The 18,483-nt window shown below is 47.6% G+C and overlaps 1 protein-coding gene across 22 annotated transcripts in view; it reads right to left on the bottom strand.

Moving 5' to 3' along the window:
• The window catches only part of KCNMA1 (potassium calcium-activated channel subfamily M alpha 1), a 689,823-nt gene that overhangs the window by 180,908 nt on the left and 490,432 nt on the right, over positions 1-18,483 (bottom strand). For all 22 annotated transcript variants that reach the window (XM_054729031.1, XM_008145306.3, XM_008145307.3 and 19 more), the window contains 5 exons: positions 16,984-17,094; positions 14,316-14,421; positions 12,344-12,426; positions 8,776-8,845; positions 2,631-2,786 (listed from right to left, as the gene is read on the bottom strand). In XM_054729031.1, coding sequence (XP_054585006.1) covers positions 2,631-2,786; positions 8,776-8,845; positions 12,344-12,426; positions 14,316-14,421; positions 16,984-17,094 — 526 coding nt within the window. The remainder of the gene's footprint in view (positions 1-2,630; positions 2,787-8,775; positions 8,846-12,343; positions 12,427-14,315; positions 14,422-16,983; positions 17,095-18,483) is intronic.

The following is an 18,483-nucleotide window of genomic DNA, read 5'->3' as shown; positions in this document are numbered from 1 at the left end:
CGAACCAAGAAACAGACGCTGTACCTGCCCCAGGCAAGGGAGAGGTGAGCTCACACCCCACCTTTGGCTTCCAGAACCGCAAAGTGTGCTCAAGGGATCAAGTGGTGCCAAGCCCCATCCGGTCCCCCTCCACCCTAATAGGACGGCCTGTCCCTGTGGAAGTGCTGATGGATTCTCTGAGTAGGACAAGGGGGGCATTGGGGAAGGAAGCAATTTCTGGAAACAATAATCCGCTTATAGATTTCCTTTTCCATCTGCCCCCTAATAAAACAAGTGAAGGCTTTGCACCCCTGGAATGGGAGATAATACATACAACTTTCTAAGGAGAGCTTCGCTGCGGTGTTTGTTATGAACTAAAGGAGACAGAAGAGGACCTGGGACTTGAGGGCAAGTGCATAGAGATGATGCTGCAGAACGGTGGGCATGCGCTTAAGGCCGTCCTATTGTTAATGAGAGAAATAGATGACTGGAGGCCTCGCTCTTTCTAGGTCATGCACTTAGCAAATTGACCTAGACCACCTGAATGACACAGGGCCAAATGCAGAGAGCTACCCCCAAACACAGAGGCCTGGCCGTGGACAGAAGCAGCACAGAAACATAACCCCGGGAGGGAAATGTGTTTTCAGTTACACCAGGGCCGGGCCGGGCCTCTCCCACAGGCTCTTCCTAAATAGGAACTTGGCAGTGGGCTGAGTTGGGCTGGAGGGACGTCCTTGGTGCAGAGGTAAGGCCCTCCAGGGTCTTGCGGGAAGCTGGACAGAAGTTCCTTCTCCCCGCTGGTAACAGCCCTGCAGAATCAGCGTCACCTCCACTTTACTCATGTTCCTGACAGGTGGCTCTAGTTTCACGCAGGCACCGCAAAATCAAAACATGCGCATGTCAACAGCCCATGTGCAGCGGGGCCCTGCCAAGGCCGGGTTACATCAGCACCAGGGAGCGGAGGCCAGGCCTTCGGGCCTCAAGCCTGGGCCTGTGGGAAACTCCCTACAGAAGAAACTACCAGAGCTGGAGGGACAAGCCAGAGGAGCTCTCCTGGTGACCACCCTGGGCCTGGGCTCCTGGTGCTGAATGGAAGAGCCTGGGAGACACAATCTTACCTCTGGCGGGGGCTGGCCACACAGCCCACCCTGCCGCCTCCATTTCGCCGCATTCTGCTTCCTCCAGGCAGCGGACTAGCAGCCTGGACTGAAGGAGCCACTTAAAGGAAAGCGATGTCCTTGCTTGTGAGCTGGGTCTGAGCCAGGACATCAGTGAAGTGCAGGTCTTTGGGCACATAGAGGCTAGAAGAATTTCTTTAATCAAAGCTCCCATTTGCTAAAGTGATTGAAGGGACTCCAAGGCAAGTTGTTCTTATCCATAGAGGAATGTTAACTATAAAGTGGCTAAATAAAGCCAATGAGGTAAGAACAGTAGGTTCGGGCCTAGAAAAATATCCTGTTCTAAGTCAAACAACCCGTGGAGGCCGGAGATGAGAACTGATACAGACTTTTAGTCCATCACCTGCATGCCCATCCTCACCACCCATCCCTCTCACCGCATCCAGGTCCGCCTCCTCAACTCCACCCAGACCTTCTCTCTGGTAGCGGGTGCGGCAGCAATGGCAGCGAAGGCTGGAGGGCTCATCACACCTCTGATTTTCAGAGCTTTTGGCCTCCTTTGTGGGACCTCCTGGTGACTCACTAACTTCCCGCCTCAACCACTACCAACTCAGGAAGGTGAATGTGAAGAAATGAGTAACAGGCAGGGCAATGTAAGGCCAGATCTTGAGCTAACGGGTACCAATGCCAAATCAGAGGGACCCAAACTAGACAAGTTTCACTGAACCGGTCCGGCCACCTTGCCTGTTGAGGCTGAGAACAATCCAAGGATAAGGACTGATGTTCTCATTATCCTGAGCTCAAAGGACCCTCTAAGTAGGAGCCTGGAACCTCAACCAATGTCCTAGAAACATGCCTGGCCTGGCCTGAGAGGACAGATCAGGTCCAGCAGGCAGGGGCCACGAGAGGGCTGCCCAGGGAGCTCTGTGGAGTGAACGGCTGACAAGGAGATGAGCATATCCAGGCGGCCTATCTCACGGCGGAAAGGGCACCACTGCTGAGGACTCAGTTCAGCGTTTCACTCGCCATTCAAATAACCGTGGCATGTCAGCCCCGCTGGCCTCCTTGATTGTGCAGAAATAAATAAATGAATTATGTTGTTGGGGTTTGGGCTTCAGCACAAACACATGGTCTACATTTATCCGCACAGTGAGAGGTCCACCCGCCACTTGATGTAAAAGAGGAAAATGATAATTCTTTTCTTTAGGCGCTCTGGTGCCATATGGAATGTATATAAATCATATTTTTGTTTTAACAGCGGAGGCTTTGTTGATAGATAAACATGTGGTTTATCTAAAAAAAGAGAGGATTGTGCTTTGAACAATCATTTAATGGCCGTGGATGTGCCAAATAAAAATAAAAACATAATTCTGAAAGAAGTTGGCCCCTTGCCCAAATCTGTAACAAGGAATTTCTCCTCAACCGAAGCGGTTGAAGCCCGTCGATCTGGTTTGAGTTTAAGCTGTGCTCTCTACTCAACCCCACGACAAATTGAATCCGGGGCTAATGTGCTCTAATAGGACAAGACGTTACCTTTATGAATGACCTCATGGAGAAGAGGTTGGCGAGCATGGTGGAGAGGCCCTGGGCCAGGCAGCTCTGGGCTATGAACCCCAGCTTCAGCTCCGCGAGGCAGATTGCATCATCACCCTCTTTCCAGTTCCAGCTTGGGATGTTTAGCAGATGGGCCTGTGGAAAGAAAACAGTTATGAGACCTTCCTTTGTGAAACGTTCAATTGTTTAAAGTCTCCCCCGGGAAACGCAGCGTTGCCCAGCTGCAGGGTGATCCAGACTCGTCCTTTCTTCCCTGGGCCTGGGTCGGGTGCTTGGTGTTTTACTAAAATCTCTTCATCAGACTCCGATCGCCCTGGAAATTGCTTCTGTACCTACCAAGCCAGAGGCCTCCCCTAGGGTTTGTCCTTTAGCCAAATAGAGTCCAGAGGCAAATCCCACTTGTGACATAGGCCTATGCTACTAGGATGAAGGACTAGATTGCTCATAAATTGGCTCCTCAAATAGACTCTGATACTATCCAATGCCTATGTATTATTTTATCTGCCTTCCAAATACTCCAGATCAGTGGCTCCCACGCTTGAGTGGCCATCAGAACCACTTGGAGGGTTTGAACAAGCACGTTGCTGGCCCCTTCCCCACTGTTCTCGATCCCCTGTGTGTAGGGTGAGGCTGGAGAATCTGCATTTCTAAAAGGGCCAGGTGATGCCGAGCTGCTGAGCTGGGGACCACACTTTGAGAAGCACTGCCCTAAATCATCAAGCAAATCACAGCGTGGACATGTCACCATCTGTTGCAGGTGGACGGATCCTCTTCAACAGTTAGGTCAGCACTGAGATCAGGGCCCAGAGCATGCTCAGCCAGTTATGTTTAAGTGGCATGAAGCACAGTCGTAGGTGACACACTGGATGAAAGAAACAAGATTCAAAAGTTCTCCAGAGTTGGAAAAATGGGGAGGAGGGGAACAACCAGAAAAGATTCTAAAGGCCTTAATGTCAAGTAGAGCATTTAGGCTGAGAAAAATCAGTTCTATAAGTTCAAAATGAGAAGACCTAACTTGGCAGCAGACATGAGGAAACAGAAAAGAAAAAACTTAAGTGTGTGGGTAACTAAACCCCAAAGAGAGGCCAACTGTGTGAGAAATTGCAATGAACGCCAATGCCTGCTTGTTAGAAATGGTCTCCAGATCGAGGAAAACGAAGGTTCCATTCTGATGTGAACGGGTCAGGCTGGTTCCAGAAAACCTGATTCAGCCTAACCGTCAGATTTAAGCGGGGAAGCTGACCACTTGCATCACTTACAGAGAACACATGACAAGCACGAGCAGAGGTGTCGGTTCTGGACAACCCCTTCTGAAGAACAACAGAGAGAGGCAGCAGCGCGGGGCCTGAAGGTCTCGCCATCACGGAGCTGCTGCTGTGATGAAGAGATTAGGCTTGTCTTGCTTTGTCCCAGGAGCCAGAATTGGGACTGAAAGCAGTAATTTTGGCTTGTTTTATAAAGGAACTTTCTGAGGATGCAATTTGTCTAAGAGATGGAGAAGGCTGCCTTCATTGCAAGGTTTCTCTCCCTAAAAACTCAGTAAGTGTCCAAGTCCCAGCAGAAAGACCTCTTGCTCTGCATGGAGAGAACCCCTAGTGCCGTAAGCCAATTCCAGCATGTCAGCGGGGTTGAATCATCTGGGATGGCTAAAAAGCACCTCCCCCAAACCTGAATAGTATAATCACTTGCTGCCAGACAGCTCAGGGCACTTTATTGCCTCCTGTTGGCCAAACACCTGAACAGCTATAGGCTCTTCCCCCAAACTGACAATGCTTCTCTGCCCTACCCTTTGAAACCTGACCCTTTGAAGTGTATGTCTCCACCTTGCCTTAGGACAAATTGTGTTAATAAAAGCAAGGGTCCTAGATAAGGAGGCAGTCTTCAGTTCCTTTAGCTGAAGCTCCTCTGACCCCCAATGCCTTTCAAATTATCTTTCGTCCTTGGACTCCTTCTTGAATCTACGCATCAGCTCCTTTCTCCAGATTGCTGAACCCTTCGTAAGGCTGGGACAAGAACCCCGGCACCATAGGTCTTCCAATGCCAGACTTCATGGCCCTGAAATGACGATTTCTCTCCAAACAGGAGGAGCACCAACAAGGCTTCCCTTCACTCTCTGGACAATATAGGCAGTTGTATTAGAAGGGGATAGAAGACTCCATCGTGGAAACAAAGGGTGGGCCCTAAGGCTCCAGGCTCTGCTTTCAGAAATACCACTCTTGTGAAATTCCTTCTTGCAAAATCCAGTTCTATGGCAATCGCGTGCATCCTAAGCCAGCAGGAGTCTATTCCTGGGAGAGATGACTGTATCCGTCCTGATGACAGCACTGTTAAGACAGCCCCATGTGTGGGCCACAGAAGATGGCAATTTCCCTCAGGCTGAGTATCAGAGATTGTCCACACATCGTATCCTGGATCCATAACTAGCCCTGCCCTTTATCCCATTTCTCTCCCTACTCTTCATTGTCCAGATAAGGCCACCTTCCCCTCGACTTCCCTGGCGTCATAGAGAATAACATATGGGTCTAAGAGAAAAAAATATTAATTTGCATTAATATCATCTGAAAAGAATGAGGAAAATTAAATCTAACTCATGAACAATCAAGTCATCAAGCCCCAGACACTAGAAAACCTTCATGGGACCTTCAAAGAAACACACAGAAAGTTTTCAAGAGGGTTTCTCACATCCCCAGGTGCCATCCAGGGTATGAAGTCCAGGCTTTGGGTCCCTCATGTGCCCATCTGTTTTAAGTTCCTTAGACATAGTTTACATGTTTACAGAGGAAAGGCATTAATCTCAGGCTTCCTTTCTTGGCCCCAGTATCTTCTGCAATTGCAGGGCAGGGAGCCACAAGGGATGTGCCAAAGCCTGGGACCAGGGATTTCTGTGTGCATGAAGCAAAGACAGGAGATTGACCCAGGAATTAGAATTCTTGGTGTCTGGCAACTCTGTCCTTTTTCATTTGAGGGCAGTGGGGCCCAGGGGAAAGACCATCATTGTACATGGGAGTCCAGAGGCAAATCCTTCCAACCTAGAGAAGTAGACCTGCTGGGCAGGGTCACTGGGCCACTCATTATCTCAAGAAGAAGGAACTTAAGACAGTTCGTCCTGGGAAACCAGGAGAGATGAATTCCAGCCCCAGTCCCACCTCTCACTGTACATAAAATACAACTGGGGAAGCCACCATGAGGAGCAAAGAGGTCACATCAGAGGAAGCACTGTAGCACTACTGCCCAAGTATAAGGGTTTACAGGAGGAAGCTCAAAGAACTTGCATGTCCATCAGGCCAGCAGGACTCGGCTTCAAGTTCAGAAAAGAACTCGTTCACTACAGTCTGCTGGGGGAGAAAATCCAGTAAGAGCTAGATCATCAGGAGTAACACCTTTCCAAGATGTCATAAACCATTCTTTCCTTCAAGAGATTCAAGCCACTTACACTCAAATTAGAAAATTTCCTGGTCCATAGTCTTTCCATGTTCAGAAATGGCTAGGCTGTGAGTGTTTCCCTCCATGGAGTCTAGTGATATTAGACAGACCCACTTTGGAGAATATCAACCCTTCTATGAGTCCTACTCTACGGAGCCACAGTTTGGTTCAGTGGGCGGTGGCTCTATGTAAAGAGAAGGTGGTAGTTGGCAGCTCTGTCTCTTAGTTCGCTGGCTGCCAAGTGACCATTATTTGTACCCTCCAGAGTGGCTCTGAGTCAGAGCTCAGAGCCCCAGTCCGAAGTCACATTGAATGCTGAAATGCACAGATGGTCAAATGAGGACTCAATGACAGAATGGATGTCAAAGCTCTTCTAAAACCATAAAATATGACACAAATGTCTGATATTATTATGATAACAAACTCAGGGGTAGATTTACATGGAGAAAAAGCAGGCAGTTTCCCTATGTCCCTCTAGATCCTAGAATACCAGAATCATTTGGTCACAGGGGATTGAGATCCTTTATATTTTATACATGGCATCCAATTATGAAACCAACTATCCCTTGGAATATATTGACAGTGACATAAGTTTATACACACATACCATGTTCTTTCTGAAAGCAAGTTTTCATGGGTGGAGATCTCTGGTGAAGAGAAAGTGCCAAAAGAGGAAGAAAAATAATATTGAATGGAAGGTGGAGAAAAACATGTTGAAAGGGTAGGTAGGAGGACCTTAGGAAACAAGAGCAAAATTATAAAGCAAGGGGAAGAATGTCTGTTTGCAATTCTTCAAGGAATAAGATAACTAATAATGAACAGTGGTCTTTCTATTCTTTCTCTGGAAGAGAGAAAGGCAATGAGAGAGGAAAGGCCCTGTGTCCAGTCGCTCCGTCCCCAGCACCCTTACTGATCTTCCAGGGCAGAATCTTATAGTGATGTTTGCCCAACTCTAAACCCACACAGATGGGTGGCTCTAAACAAAGTGTGTTTAAAGCAAATAATCACAGATTGGCTGACGTCTTCACCGTTGTTCCTGAAGAGCCACAGTGCAGAGTCTGTGGGAGACCCTGAGCTCGCCGTGGCCATGTGAACACTGACCAGGTGCCATCTGGACCCTGGGTCTATGGAGCCGCTTGGAGTTTGACAGGAATCACAGCTGAAATCCTCCTTAATGTCTTGAAGATGCTCTATCAGCACTCACTGGAAGCAGGAGGGAAGGAACTGACATCCCTTTGTAAACATACAACATTAATTTTCCTATTCAATCTGAATTCAGCCCAAAATCTAAACAACGGCTTCAAGCACTCCCACACGAAATACAATTTCAAATCTCAAATGGAAGAAGGGAGTTCGTTACCCCAGGAGCTGTCACCAGCCATGGCCTTGCTAAGAAAATCCACCTCCACCTACAGGGGCTGCTGTCAGAAAACTTCTCTAAAGTGATGCTTGTGAGTTACCAATATCCTCACTGTGTCTCTTCAGTGTCCTTGGGTTTTCCAGAGACAAACAGGACACTGTGACCTTGGGTGCCCACCACCAAGCCCTCTGGCTGCAGCACAACACCTTCTGCAGTGGAACCACCTGCCGAGGGTTGGGCAACGGTTGGCAGGGGGAGCAGCGCCAAGGGTAGCTAGTCACCGACAGCAGGCCCCACTCAGCGACAGCCTCTGATGGGCTTCCACACAGCAAAATGGGGCAGCCCTTGCCAGCAATTAAGAAATAATGGCGTGGCACTGGCACATTTGGCAGAGCGGGGTCTTGTCTGGGTCACCTGACTGCCTATTTTGTAGGGAATATGGCCTGTAAGATGGGTCACACACTCACTCAAAACCCAGCAGGGAGTTATTCTGTTCACACAGGACACCTGGTTCCAGGTACTGCACAGCCTCGTTTCTAAGCCTCATTAAGGGGATAACTGGTTCCATATCAAACAGACACAAGTGCCACCTTCCCTCCCCCAAAGCTGTTTTCCTGGGAGTTTAGTGACCATTCGAGTGGAGGAGTCAACGCAGACTCCAGCATTTGTTTTCTTCCCCACCCCCCTGGTAAGCTCTAACACTAGGAAGATTCCATTATGTTTACTCTAATTTTCCTGAATTCAACCATGCAATTCTCATCTTGAATTTGAGAATGCCATGTTCCACATTCACCACCCAACATGTGTTCTGTTCACCCAGGTTCACCTGGTCTCAGATAGAAGAGTCCTATTTGGGACACTCTCTGCACCTTGAGGACTAAATCCTTGAGAGCACAAAACAGGACTTCTCTTTTGCTATATCCACTTGGGGATAGGGCGTCAGGCAGAGTGTTGACCATCTCGTAGGTGTTCAGTAAACACAAACTGAAGGAATTAGGACAGCACATAAAAATGGAAGTGTTGCAATGGGATCTGAGTGCAGCAATAATCTGAACCTGGAGGTCCCACAGATGCTTCCTGAATGAATGAATCGGTACCTGAAGGAGATTCCTTCCAGTGACCAACTGCAGACAAGGTGTTTGGACTGAAGAAATGTCCCAAAGAGGGTTTACCCACCACCCACTTTGTTCAGGCCTGTGGATTGCTTTGTTGTGTGTGTGTGTGTGTGTGTGTGTGTGTGTGTGTGCGTGTGTATGCACATGTGTTTGGCTGAATGGCAAGGGAGAAGAGACTAGACCCCCATATGCATCTCTGAGCCCCAGTAGGCTCTCACTGTCCTACCTTGTTGTGATACTGCAGCATCTGAGTGATGATTCTTATCTTCGGGTGGTAGTTCTTTATGGAGATTACTCTGAAAAAGAAAACATGAAAGCTGAGGCAGGGTTTACCTTAACTTTGGAGTCTGATGGGAAGATTAATTTGAACACAACCAAATGGAGTGAACGTGGGGCTAGCATCTAGGGCCATCCTGAGGGGTTGCAGGCATGGGGCCAAGTTAAATTGTGTTTCCACTACCGTATCCGTGGTAGTGTGAAAAAGAAACCACAAAACTGCCACAGAAGTGTCCTGGGCATAAAAGAAGAGAGAGGCCTGAGGTATGTGAGCATGTGTGTCCTGGGGGTAGGGGGTTCTGGGGCCAGGGTCAAGGTGTGTTGTCTATAGAGGCATCTGAAGAAAGCAATCTCAATTTATGGGGCCAAAGGAGGTTTGCAATCTCATACCCTGGGGAAGAGCCTAGAAACAATTTGCTGTGGATCCAATGCTCCAAGTAATAATTTGAGACAACAGTGACAAAGCAAACAAGCAACCCGACAAATGATTCTAATTGTCATACACATGACCACTCACAAAAATGATTTCTAAGTTGGGCTCCCAGGACGGGATTCTTGGCTCAGCCTTCAATGGCTAATAGCATCTAAATGATGACTTTGACCCTGGTTAGAATAAGGGGCAAGGCCTTTCGGAGTTCTAGTACAAAATCCTTCCAAACTGCCCTCAGTCCATACTCAGTATAGCTCCTGCCTGGGCCTCCCCATGATCCCCCTGACAATTATGTGCTAACAGGGGAGGGGCAGGGAGCAGAGGAATATAAACACCTGGCCTCCAGTCCCAGCTAGTGCCCTGGCGAACTGGTGACCTTCAGGAAATCCCTGGTCTCTCTGTGACCGTTTCCTCATCTGGACATCAGGGGCAACAGTACCTGCTTTATTTATTTCACAGGCTTGGTCTGAGCAGCAAAATGAAAGACCAGATGTGAAAATGCTTTGAAATCATTAAAAGCTCTCTCCACGTGTAAGTTATGGTTTTTGTCATTACGGACTCTGTCAGAGGTGACACTGTACATTTCCTTCTGTGACAAGGAAGGCTCAAGAATGGAATTCCATGGAACGGCCCACCGCCTGAGCCTAATCAGAAATGCAAGTGCATTTATTGTGACACCCCCCACAAACTTCCCACCCAGAAACCCTGCACTTCATCCCTGTGTCGTGCAAAGATGGAGAGAGGCCGCCAGGAGCAGCTGTGTCTGGAAAGCTCCAACTTGTGCACTTAGGAAATGGATCACACATAAGCCTCTCCTGCACAAATTCACCCTGGGCTTCTGCACTTGAAGGATTTCATTTTATTGTTGAAAAAGTCTTGTGTTGGCCCAAGCTTATAACTCAAGGACTTGGAGCCTCTGTCAACCCTCTGAATTCAGTTCACAGCCTCAGCCAGTTTTCTGCATTAGCTCATTTCAAATGGATCTTTGACATTTTAATTTCAAACAGGGCAGATTGGTCTCATTAAATTAAGGAGGAAGGAGGATTATACAAATAAGGGAAAGACAGAACCCATTTTTAACCCCGAGCCTCCCATTTCCTTGTGCTGCCTGGGCCTTAGTTCTGATTCTGGCTAATGGATGGCTCAGTTACATTTCTGATACTACCTTTGCCCAGTAATCTCTATGCCTTGGCATCATGCCCTGGTAACCTATATGTCTTCACATTAACCCTACCACAGGCAAGGCTTTTATGAGATATTGTGATGAAGAAAAATGTCCATTTCAAAGCTATTATCATTTCAATTGAAGGCAAAAAAAAAAAAAAAAAAAAGGTAGTGCCACCCTCAAACTTGTCTGTGGGGTCAACACATTAAGCTTCATCTTCTTTTGATATTTTGGATGAAATTTTGAAGATAAAGCCTAGTGCCTTAAAGTCTACATCTGTGTCACTTCATATGATGCAAAAACATGGTGAAGGAGTGAAATCCTAGTTCAAAGAAAGGGCAGACTGAGGCACCTTAACCGAGCTTGCTGTAGTCACTCTCCAGCTGTGACTAGTGAGGGGATGGACCCAGGTGTGGGAGCATGTCCTCACCCCACCATCTCCTGAAGCCTGGCAAGCCCGGTGCTTACAAGAGCTCATGCATCAACTTCCTTAAAACAACTGCACTAATCATATTGCCAAAGAAAAGCGAGTGGAAAGAGAACAATGCTCCAGATGTTGCTTGCCAGACACTAGGACCAGATGCTGAGGGGAGGCCTCTCTCATCCGAAAAGCATGGAGGAATCCCCCCACTTCATCGATGGGGAAGCACGTGTCACGTGGGGCCACTGATTAAAGGCACAGAAAGGAGGTTCCAGCATTGTGATGATGCAAAGGCAACTTCCCCAGCCCCCATCTTGGGACAGTCAGGGCAAATTCCCAGGACACAGTAAACTAAGGTGCAGGGAGGGAATCTTTGTCTAGACCCAAAAGATGGCTGTTCACAATTAGATAAGAGTTCCTGGGAATACAGTGGGAGTGACATGTTTTCTCTTAGGTCATCTCTTCTCCAGAAGGTTCTTTTTACCCCTCCCAGCTGTCTTAACTACTCTGCAGTTTATGCTACAGGAGGTAAGATTTCAAAAGGGCTTTAACTATCTGGAGCAAAATACCTTAACCTTTTAGGCATCTCATAGTAACAATATGTCTGGATATGGGTCTATGAAAAGAACAAAAAGAGAACAACAGTTTTCTTCTGAAATAGTGAGGGGTAGGAGTTGGGCAGAAATGGCCTCTGATAGGCTCAGCCTATTCGCAGGAAGCGTACTGGGAAGTGTTCTCCAAAGAGCGGCCCCCCAGATGCTCTGTAAAAATGGGGGTGGGGACTTGTAGTCAAATAGGTTTGAGAAATTCTCTAGAGCACATTATTTTTATCATTCATATTAGTATTAAAAGCACTGAGAAAGTTTTCAGTAAACAAAACTATTTCATTCAGGGAGATTGGTTGAAACAAACTAATTGGAGAACAAACTCCTCTTTGTGGGTGAAATGAATCCATGTGCTATAGACACACTTGGAAAGCTCTAAGATGGGGCTTCATCCCAGGCACTATTGAAATTTGGAGCCAGACCAATTCTCTGCTGTGTGCAGCTGGCCTTTGCATTATAGGATGTTGGGCAGCATTACTGGTCTCTCTACCTGCCAGGCATGCGCAGGACGACAACCCTAGTTATGACAACCAAGAACATCTACAGATGTTTCGAAAGGTCCCCTGAGACGAAACCACCCACATCCCCATTTAGGTATCTCAGGTTCATTCCCTCTTAGGAAATATGGTCACGCCCAGGTCATGCCCATCTAAATTTACCTTTCCTTTTGGTCCTGTCTAAACGATCTCAAACTCAAGATCCAGAGCTCCCATCTTCTCAGGACAAACCTCCTATGGACTATGCCTTGTGTCACTGCCCTCCACACCCAGCACAGCCTCAGCTCCCCCCAGGCCTAGGCAGGTAGCTTATGGAGGAGATGGTGTAGAGGACCCAAAGGGGAGCAAGTGGGCCACAGAGCCCTGAGCCCAGAGCCTTCCCCCCACCCGCAGAGGTTACCTCATGATGTTGGAGGCATCTTCAGCGTCGGGGTCTGCGCAGTACTTATTGGCAAGGATGAGGCACGCATCTGCTGACTCTATCTAAGACACCGAAAGGAAAACCACAGGCACAAACACATAAATAGCCAGGCTCGGTGGCAGTCTCTCACTATTGGCAACTCTTGAGGAACCTGGTGCTTTGCAAGGAAATTTTTAAAAAGAATCCTGAGAGATTATAGTTTGTGTCAAAAGTGTAGGTTGCAAAGTCTTATTATGATATAAACAATTCATCTTGCTGTTGGAGGGAACAGCACGTACCTTAGTAATTATACTGTTCATTTTGTATAGTCTTATGTGTGAGCTTCTCAGATTTCTTTAAAGAACAATGAACTAAGCCTTTTAGTACCCCCACCCCCGCCCCACCTCCTTTCCCCACCACGATCCTAATTTTTCCAGTGGGAAATGGAGTGAGGTGGGCTAAGCCCATCCACTCAGGTTACCAAGATAACTGAGGAGTTGGAGATTCAGTCATTTAGACTCCAACACTCTTCCTCTAACCCTTTTCACATCTTATCTGGCAAATAAAAGGAAATGAGAGTCCTGAACCAGTGTTGTTTAGTATTCAATTAGCATTCAGATACTTAAAAGACTACACATCTGTATCTATGAAATGATGTGTAACAGATGATCTCAAATTATAACTTACTAACTTATCTGAACATGAGCCCCAAATAGTTTATTCCTTTGAGGGGTTCGTGAGTAGTGCTAATAATTGCCTACGTCAAAATTAGGTCCAAGAACAATAACCATTTTCTTGAAGTTCTCATGAGCTTCCACAATAGCCATAACTTGGACCATGTCTGGGGAAAATTAAGATGAACTGGACTCCGTAAGAATTCTTATGCTGGCGAAGGCCTGCAGCCTGTCCCACTTGGCATGTTGTTCTTAGCAGACCCTCCTGCATATGGAGGGAGGGCGTGGTCTCCCCCATCGTACGTCACAGTGTCTCTGGTTTTCTTTAACAGTCCAGAGAATTTACTCAAGTCCTTTTGCCTTATTCATGTTTGTCCATTACATGTTTACTGAATGGTGTGGTGGTTGCAGTTAACATTAGATGTCAGTGGCTTCACAATTTCAATATACACTTAGTGTTGTGCAAACTCAGAGAGTGCTTACAAAATCGGTATGCAATGAGTAGAGTGGCAGAGGCCATTTTGTTGTACCCCATCCCCTTATAAGCCTCGAGTGTGCTTTCTAAGAAGATTCTACCTTAGCAGGTGCTGGAAAGAAAAATTAGCCCATTACAAAGTGATATCAGATACCTATCTGTTTAGTTCCACACCTTAGTCTTTTGGTGGGGGGAGAAGGAAGCTCAAAATGTTTTATGGCTTGATAAAATTTTTAACTAGAGGCACGGTGCACAAAATTCGTGTACTCAGGGTGGTCCTTCAGCCCGGCCTGAGCCCTTGGGGGATGTCCTACTGACAGCTTAGGCCTGCTCCCCGCAGGGTGGTCAGTGAATGACATAGCGACCAGTCATTCCTCCATTCAGTCAATTTGCATATTAGCCTTTTATTATATAGGATTTTACCCTTAATGTTCCTTTCTTATATAAATAATTGATTTCAGAGCTACATTGAGTCCTACTTAAGTATTCAAGATGGTAACAACTTGATTATTATGTTGTATGGGAGACTATTGAGTCCACACAACTAGTCTGCTTCCTTTAGCAGTGCTGATACTGAGGGAATCAGCAAAGGAAGTTCCATGCTCCAAGAGGTTCAAGTGTGGAATGCTCACAGGTGGTCTAGAAGGTGCCAGCAGAACCAATCCCTGGGGCCTATGCAAGAGTGATGCCAAGGTGGTGGTATCTAACTTCCCTCATTAGGGGTTGGGGGGTGACTCTTAGCCATCCTGGGAGGCATGTCCCTTACACTGAGGTGCCCTCCTCTTAGGTGGAGGAAAAGCAGAGGTCGCTTCTTCCTTCTTACCTTGACTCTTGCAAGATCATGTGGGTTGAGGACTGAACCCTGATAAAATTCCACCTGAGTAAAATGTCGTTTGAATAGAGCTTCCAGCTCCAGGTTGGGGGAAATGCTGTGCAGGGAGAGAAGAAACAGCCATTAATATGACAGACGCAGGCATTGCAGCCTCCAGGCCCCCTTCTCTTGACTTCCACAGAGGGAGACCTGGGAAAGGGCTTTCTCCTTCAAAGCAGCTCCCAAGCTTGTCATAAATAAAAGGCTTGCACTCAAGAGAGATAAAACCTACCTGAACCAAACCGAATACCAAGGCAAAATAAACAGGCCCAGACTTTCACCAAGTCTGAGGCATATGGGGTGAAATGTCTTCGACTTCATTATGAATGGAATCCCTATTTTATAAATAGAGAAACTGAGGTTGTGACATCAGGGTTAGCCACAGGTTCCCTTGGCAGTGCTGTTCCTTCCACCAAAAGCCTTTTCCCTGCTTCTCCACCTCATGGACTCCTCATCCCCAAAAATGTCACCTCTGTGCAGCCACACCCAGAGTTCGTTTACTCGCACTACTGTTCTTGATTCACAGGGTGTACACTATTCATCATTCTTAGGACTGAGCTGTAAGGACATCTTTCCACTGGAGGACAAAGATTAAAACACTGACTGACCAATTCATTCATTCATTCATTCATTCATTCGTTCGTTCATTCATTCTGCAGAAATGAACAAACCTACTCTGTATGGTACTATACTAGGCACTGGGAGGTCATATTTAGTTAGAACCTACTTGGTGCCGGGGATAGTGTTAATCAACACGACTAACATTTACTAAGTACCTAGTCTTAATAATTTTTAATGTTTTGAGCATTTACTGCATGGCAGATACCATTCTAAACACTTGCAAGTATTAACTCATTTAAACCTCAGAACGACACTAGAGAAAGATATGTTATTAACACAAAGCTTCAAGAGGTTAATTAACTGGGCCATCTACTATGATGCTGACAAGAATCGATGCTGGGGACACAGGGGAACCCTGATACTGGAAGCATTAGCAGCCAACGTGATTCTGACTGAAGCCCTGGGTGAGAGAAGAGGAGCTGCCTATGCAAATCTTTCCAGTCCCCCAGATCCAGTACGGTCATGCTTCATTCCTGAAGCTCCCCGGGTAATGCACGAAGCGGTGGACACTTCCTGGTACAGATGCCCCAGGCCACTCTGCCACCTGGTTAAACTGACTTCAGTCAGTTCAGGTGAGATCAGTGTTGTGCTCTGATGTCGCACATGTGCTCATCTTGAAATGTTCAGCCAACAGGAGGGCCAGACCTACTAGTACACATTACACTTCTCTTGAACCTTCTAATAGGCTCAGCAGAAGACGGGCCCCACAACTGGGGATCAGCAGTGAGCTCTGAACTGTTCTGTGGGTTCTGCTCCTGGGCCCATGGCCTGGCCAGTCTTTTCAGAACTTGGAGAAGTGGGTGCTGAGAAGAAAAATGCCGGTGCTCAAACCTGGTGACCAGTTTGGTATTGGTGAACAAATGCCCGAAGGAGGAAGGTGCACAGAATGGGAGCTTGTAGGGAGATCAACCTGAGTGGGCTCTTGGAGCAGGACTGAGTCCTGAGTGGTCAACCCCATACCGAGCCAACACCGACATGTAAGCTTTGTCCCTCTGGCAACTTTTGGCTAGGGCTGGTCCCTTGATGGCCCGTCTCTAAAAGAAAACGGAGCAATGCATGTCAACATGCTTGAGCCCCGCAACTCTCCATCCCTGTGCAGACTACCTTTTACTTAAAGGGGATGAGGCAAAGCTTAAAATCTCAACAACATTGAGCAGAGGGGAGCTACCTTGCTTTCCTCACCTGTAAATCAAATCTAATAAGACATAACTTCTAAATCGACTATGTGACCTAATATATTTTATATTTCACAATAATAGCTACCATTGATTGAGCAGCTACTGCATGCCTGATTCTGCTCTGTGTACATTACATGGGTTACTTCTTTTCATTCTCACAACAGCCCAAGGATGTAGGTAGAAACCACGATGATCTCCCCATCTTATGGATGTGGAAACTGAGGCCCAGAGAGGTTCAGCAAGTAATTGGTTGACGCAAGATTCAGATCGGGTATTCGGAATCCAGAGCATGTACTCTGCTCCCTCGGTTGATTAAAGAAGGGACTGTATGCACGGTGACCAGGGAGCACAGTGTCCCCCACTGAGGGTTTCTGGGAACCACAGTTACTGTGGTTATTAGTACCTTACATCCTGCTTCCTGTTATATTTTCCTTGGTCGCTATGTCACCCCTGCACTCATAAGGTATCCACACCATACCACTCATCATTCAGTACCAGACACTGGGGACACACATGGATCACAGAGATCCAGAAGTTGAGGGGACAGTAATGACATGTGTGACCCATAATAAACTCCTCTGTTATTTGCCAGAATCACCTTCACAGAGGCAGGTGCTGCTCTCACTGAACTAGTGTGTCACTGCCTTTCCACTGGTTCAGATCTTCCTCTGCAATGAGGCCAGCAGGGATCGTGTCTCATTCAACCCTGCCCTGCCCGTCCCCCCATGCTGCCCCCACAACACCACTCCTGCAGACACTCAGGGTGCCCCCTCGGGGTGTCTTGTTGGGTGGAGGGTCTCAAAACCACAGGGGCCTCTTACTTGTGAAGAAAGACGATCTCCACGTTGACATCGTCCCGGTCCTTGTGCAGGAAGTCCTTCAGGAAATTGGAGACACTCTCCAGAGTGATGTGTCCACAGACCACAATGTGCCTGAACGGGAGAGGCTGGTTAGATGAAGTGGCCCAGCGCGACCCAGGCACCCATGCCCAGCAGGACAGAGGAAGCGCAGGCGCAGGAAAGCATCGTCCCGGGGGGCTCCATGAGCCCAGCTCCCCTCCCCAGAGGCTGCGAGGCAAAGCGGCGGTGCTGGCAGGTGCTCTTCAGCAGAAAAGGCATATGGCGTCTCACCTGATGCTGCACAAAATCCTATTAAAGCCCAACCGTTTGGCCAAGTGGTTTTATGCATTTAACAATAAGTGACATTATGCTCGCGCTTAAACGCTGCATTATCAAGTCCCTTGCAGATTCCTATCGCTCCCTTTCTGCCCACAAAGCGTCCTCCCAGGAGATTTACTGAATGAGTCTTGGTTTATGACATAGAGCTTATCAGGTAATGAGATAACAAATCTTGCTGAAACGATGATTTTGTGTGTAAGGAAGCGAACTTTTATCAGGGTGGCTAATGTGCGGCTTGACACATTATGGGCTCTGTTGGCCATAAGCAGTAAAAAGGAAAATTTTGCATTTTTCTGCCATAACTCCTCCAACAATGGGGGCACGTAACACTTTACAGTAAGTGAGCATTACTCAGGGCTAAATGGGGACAGGATGCCTCTGGAATGGGAGATGAGCCGCAGACCTGTGTCCCCAGGCAGCTGCTTCCTTAGGGTGTCTCTGCGAGCCAAAGGAATCAGCCTCCAGATGGGGAGAAGCCAAGAAGAGAGGGTGCAGGCACTGTCTGCCTTGTCCCAGGGGGCGGGGACTTCTGTTCTGGAGATGGTGGCTGGCCTGGGGGAGAGGAGCCCCTCTTCCAGAACTGTGGGAACAAGAGTTCCCCCAACATCTCTGGGCTCCTGGACACCAGGCTATACTATGGCCACTTACTAGTACAGTCACTAGAAGGTGCTCGATCGCTCAGGACTAAGCACTTTGGTGTAGAGTTAGTGCCAGGCCCCAATGTCGGGACTGATAGATGAAACACGCTGGCTTAGAGTAGAGAGGTTGTCGCAAGGGACTCAGCCCAGATCCCTGTGCGCCTCGGGCCGCGGGGGACAGAGGCTGAATCCCTGGCTGGGCCATGAGGCATGGGCACATGGTGAACAAGAAGCACAGTAATGCTGTGGGAAAATGTAAAATGGCCAGGCCCCTTGCACTCCATAACTGCTCTGTGCACACTGCAATAGGCGGAAAGCGCATTGGCTGGAGGCGGCTCGTAATAGGAGGCATGATGATCACTTATGCAATGTTCCATTAGATGCCATTACAAAGCCTGCCCTTTCCTTGTAATTTGGTGCTTGACTAAGTATGTGAGAATAATGCAGTAAACTCATTGGTGAAAGGATAATGATGCAGAACAAAGAGTAAATCAATAATACGCGC

This window comes from Eptesicus fuscus, chromosome 17 (assembly GCF_027574615.1).
Source record: "Eptesicus fuscus isolate TK198812 chromosome 17, DD_ASM_mEF_20220401, whole genome shotgun sequence".
NCBI classification, from domain to species: domain Eukaryota; kingdom Metazoa; phylum Chordata; class Mammalia; order Chiroptera; family Vespertilionidae; genus Eptesicus; species Eptesicus fuscus.
This window is presented reverse-complemented; position numbering and strand designations above follow the sequence as displayed.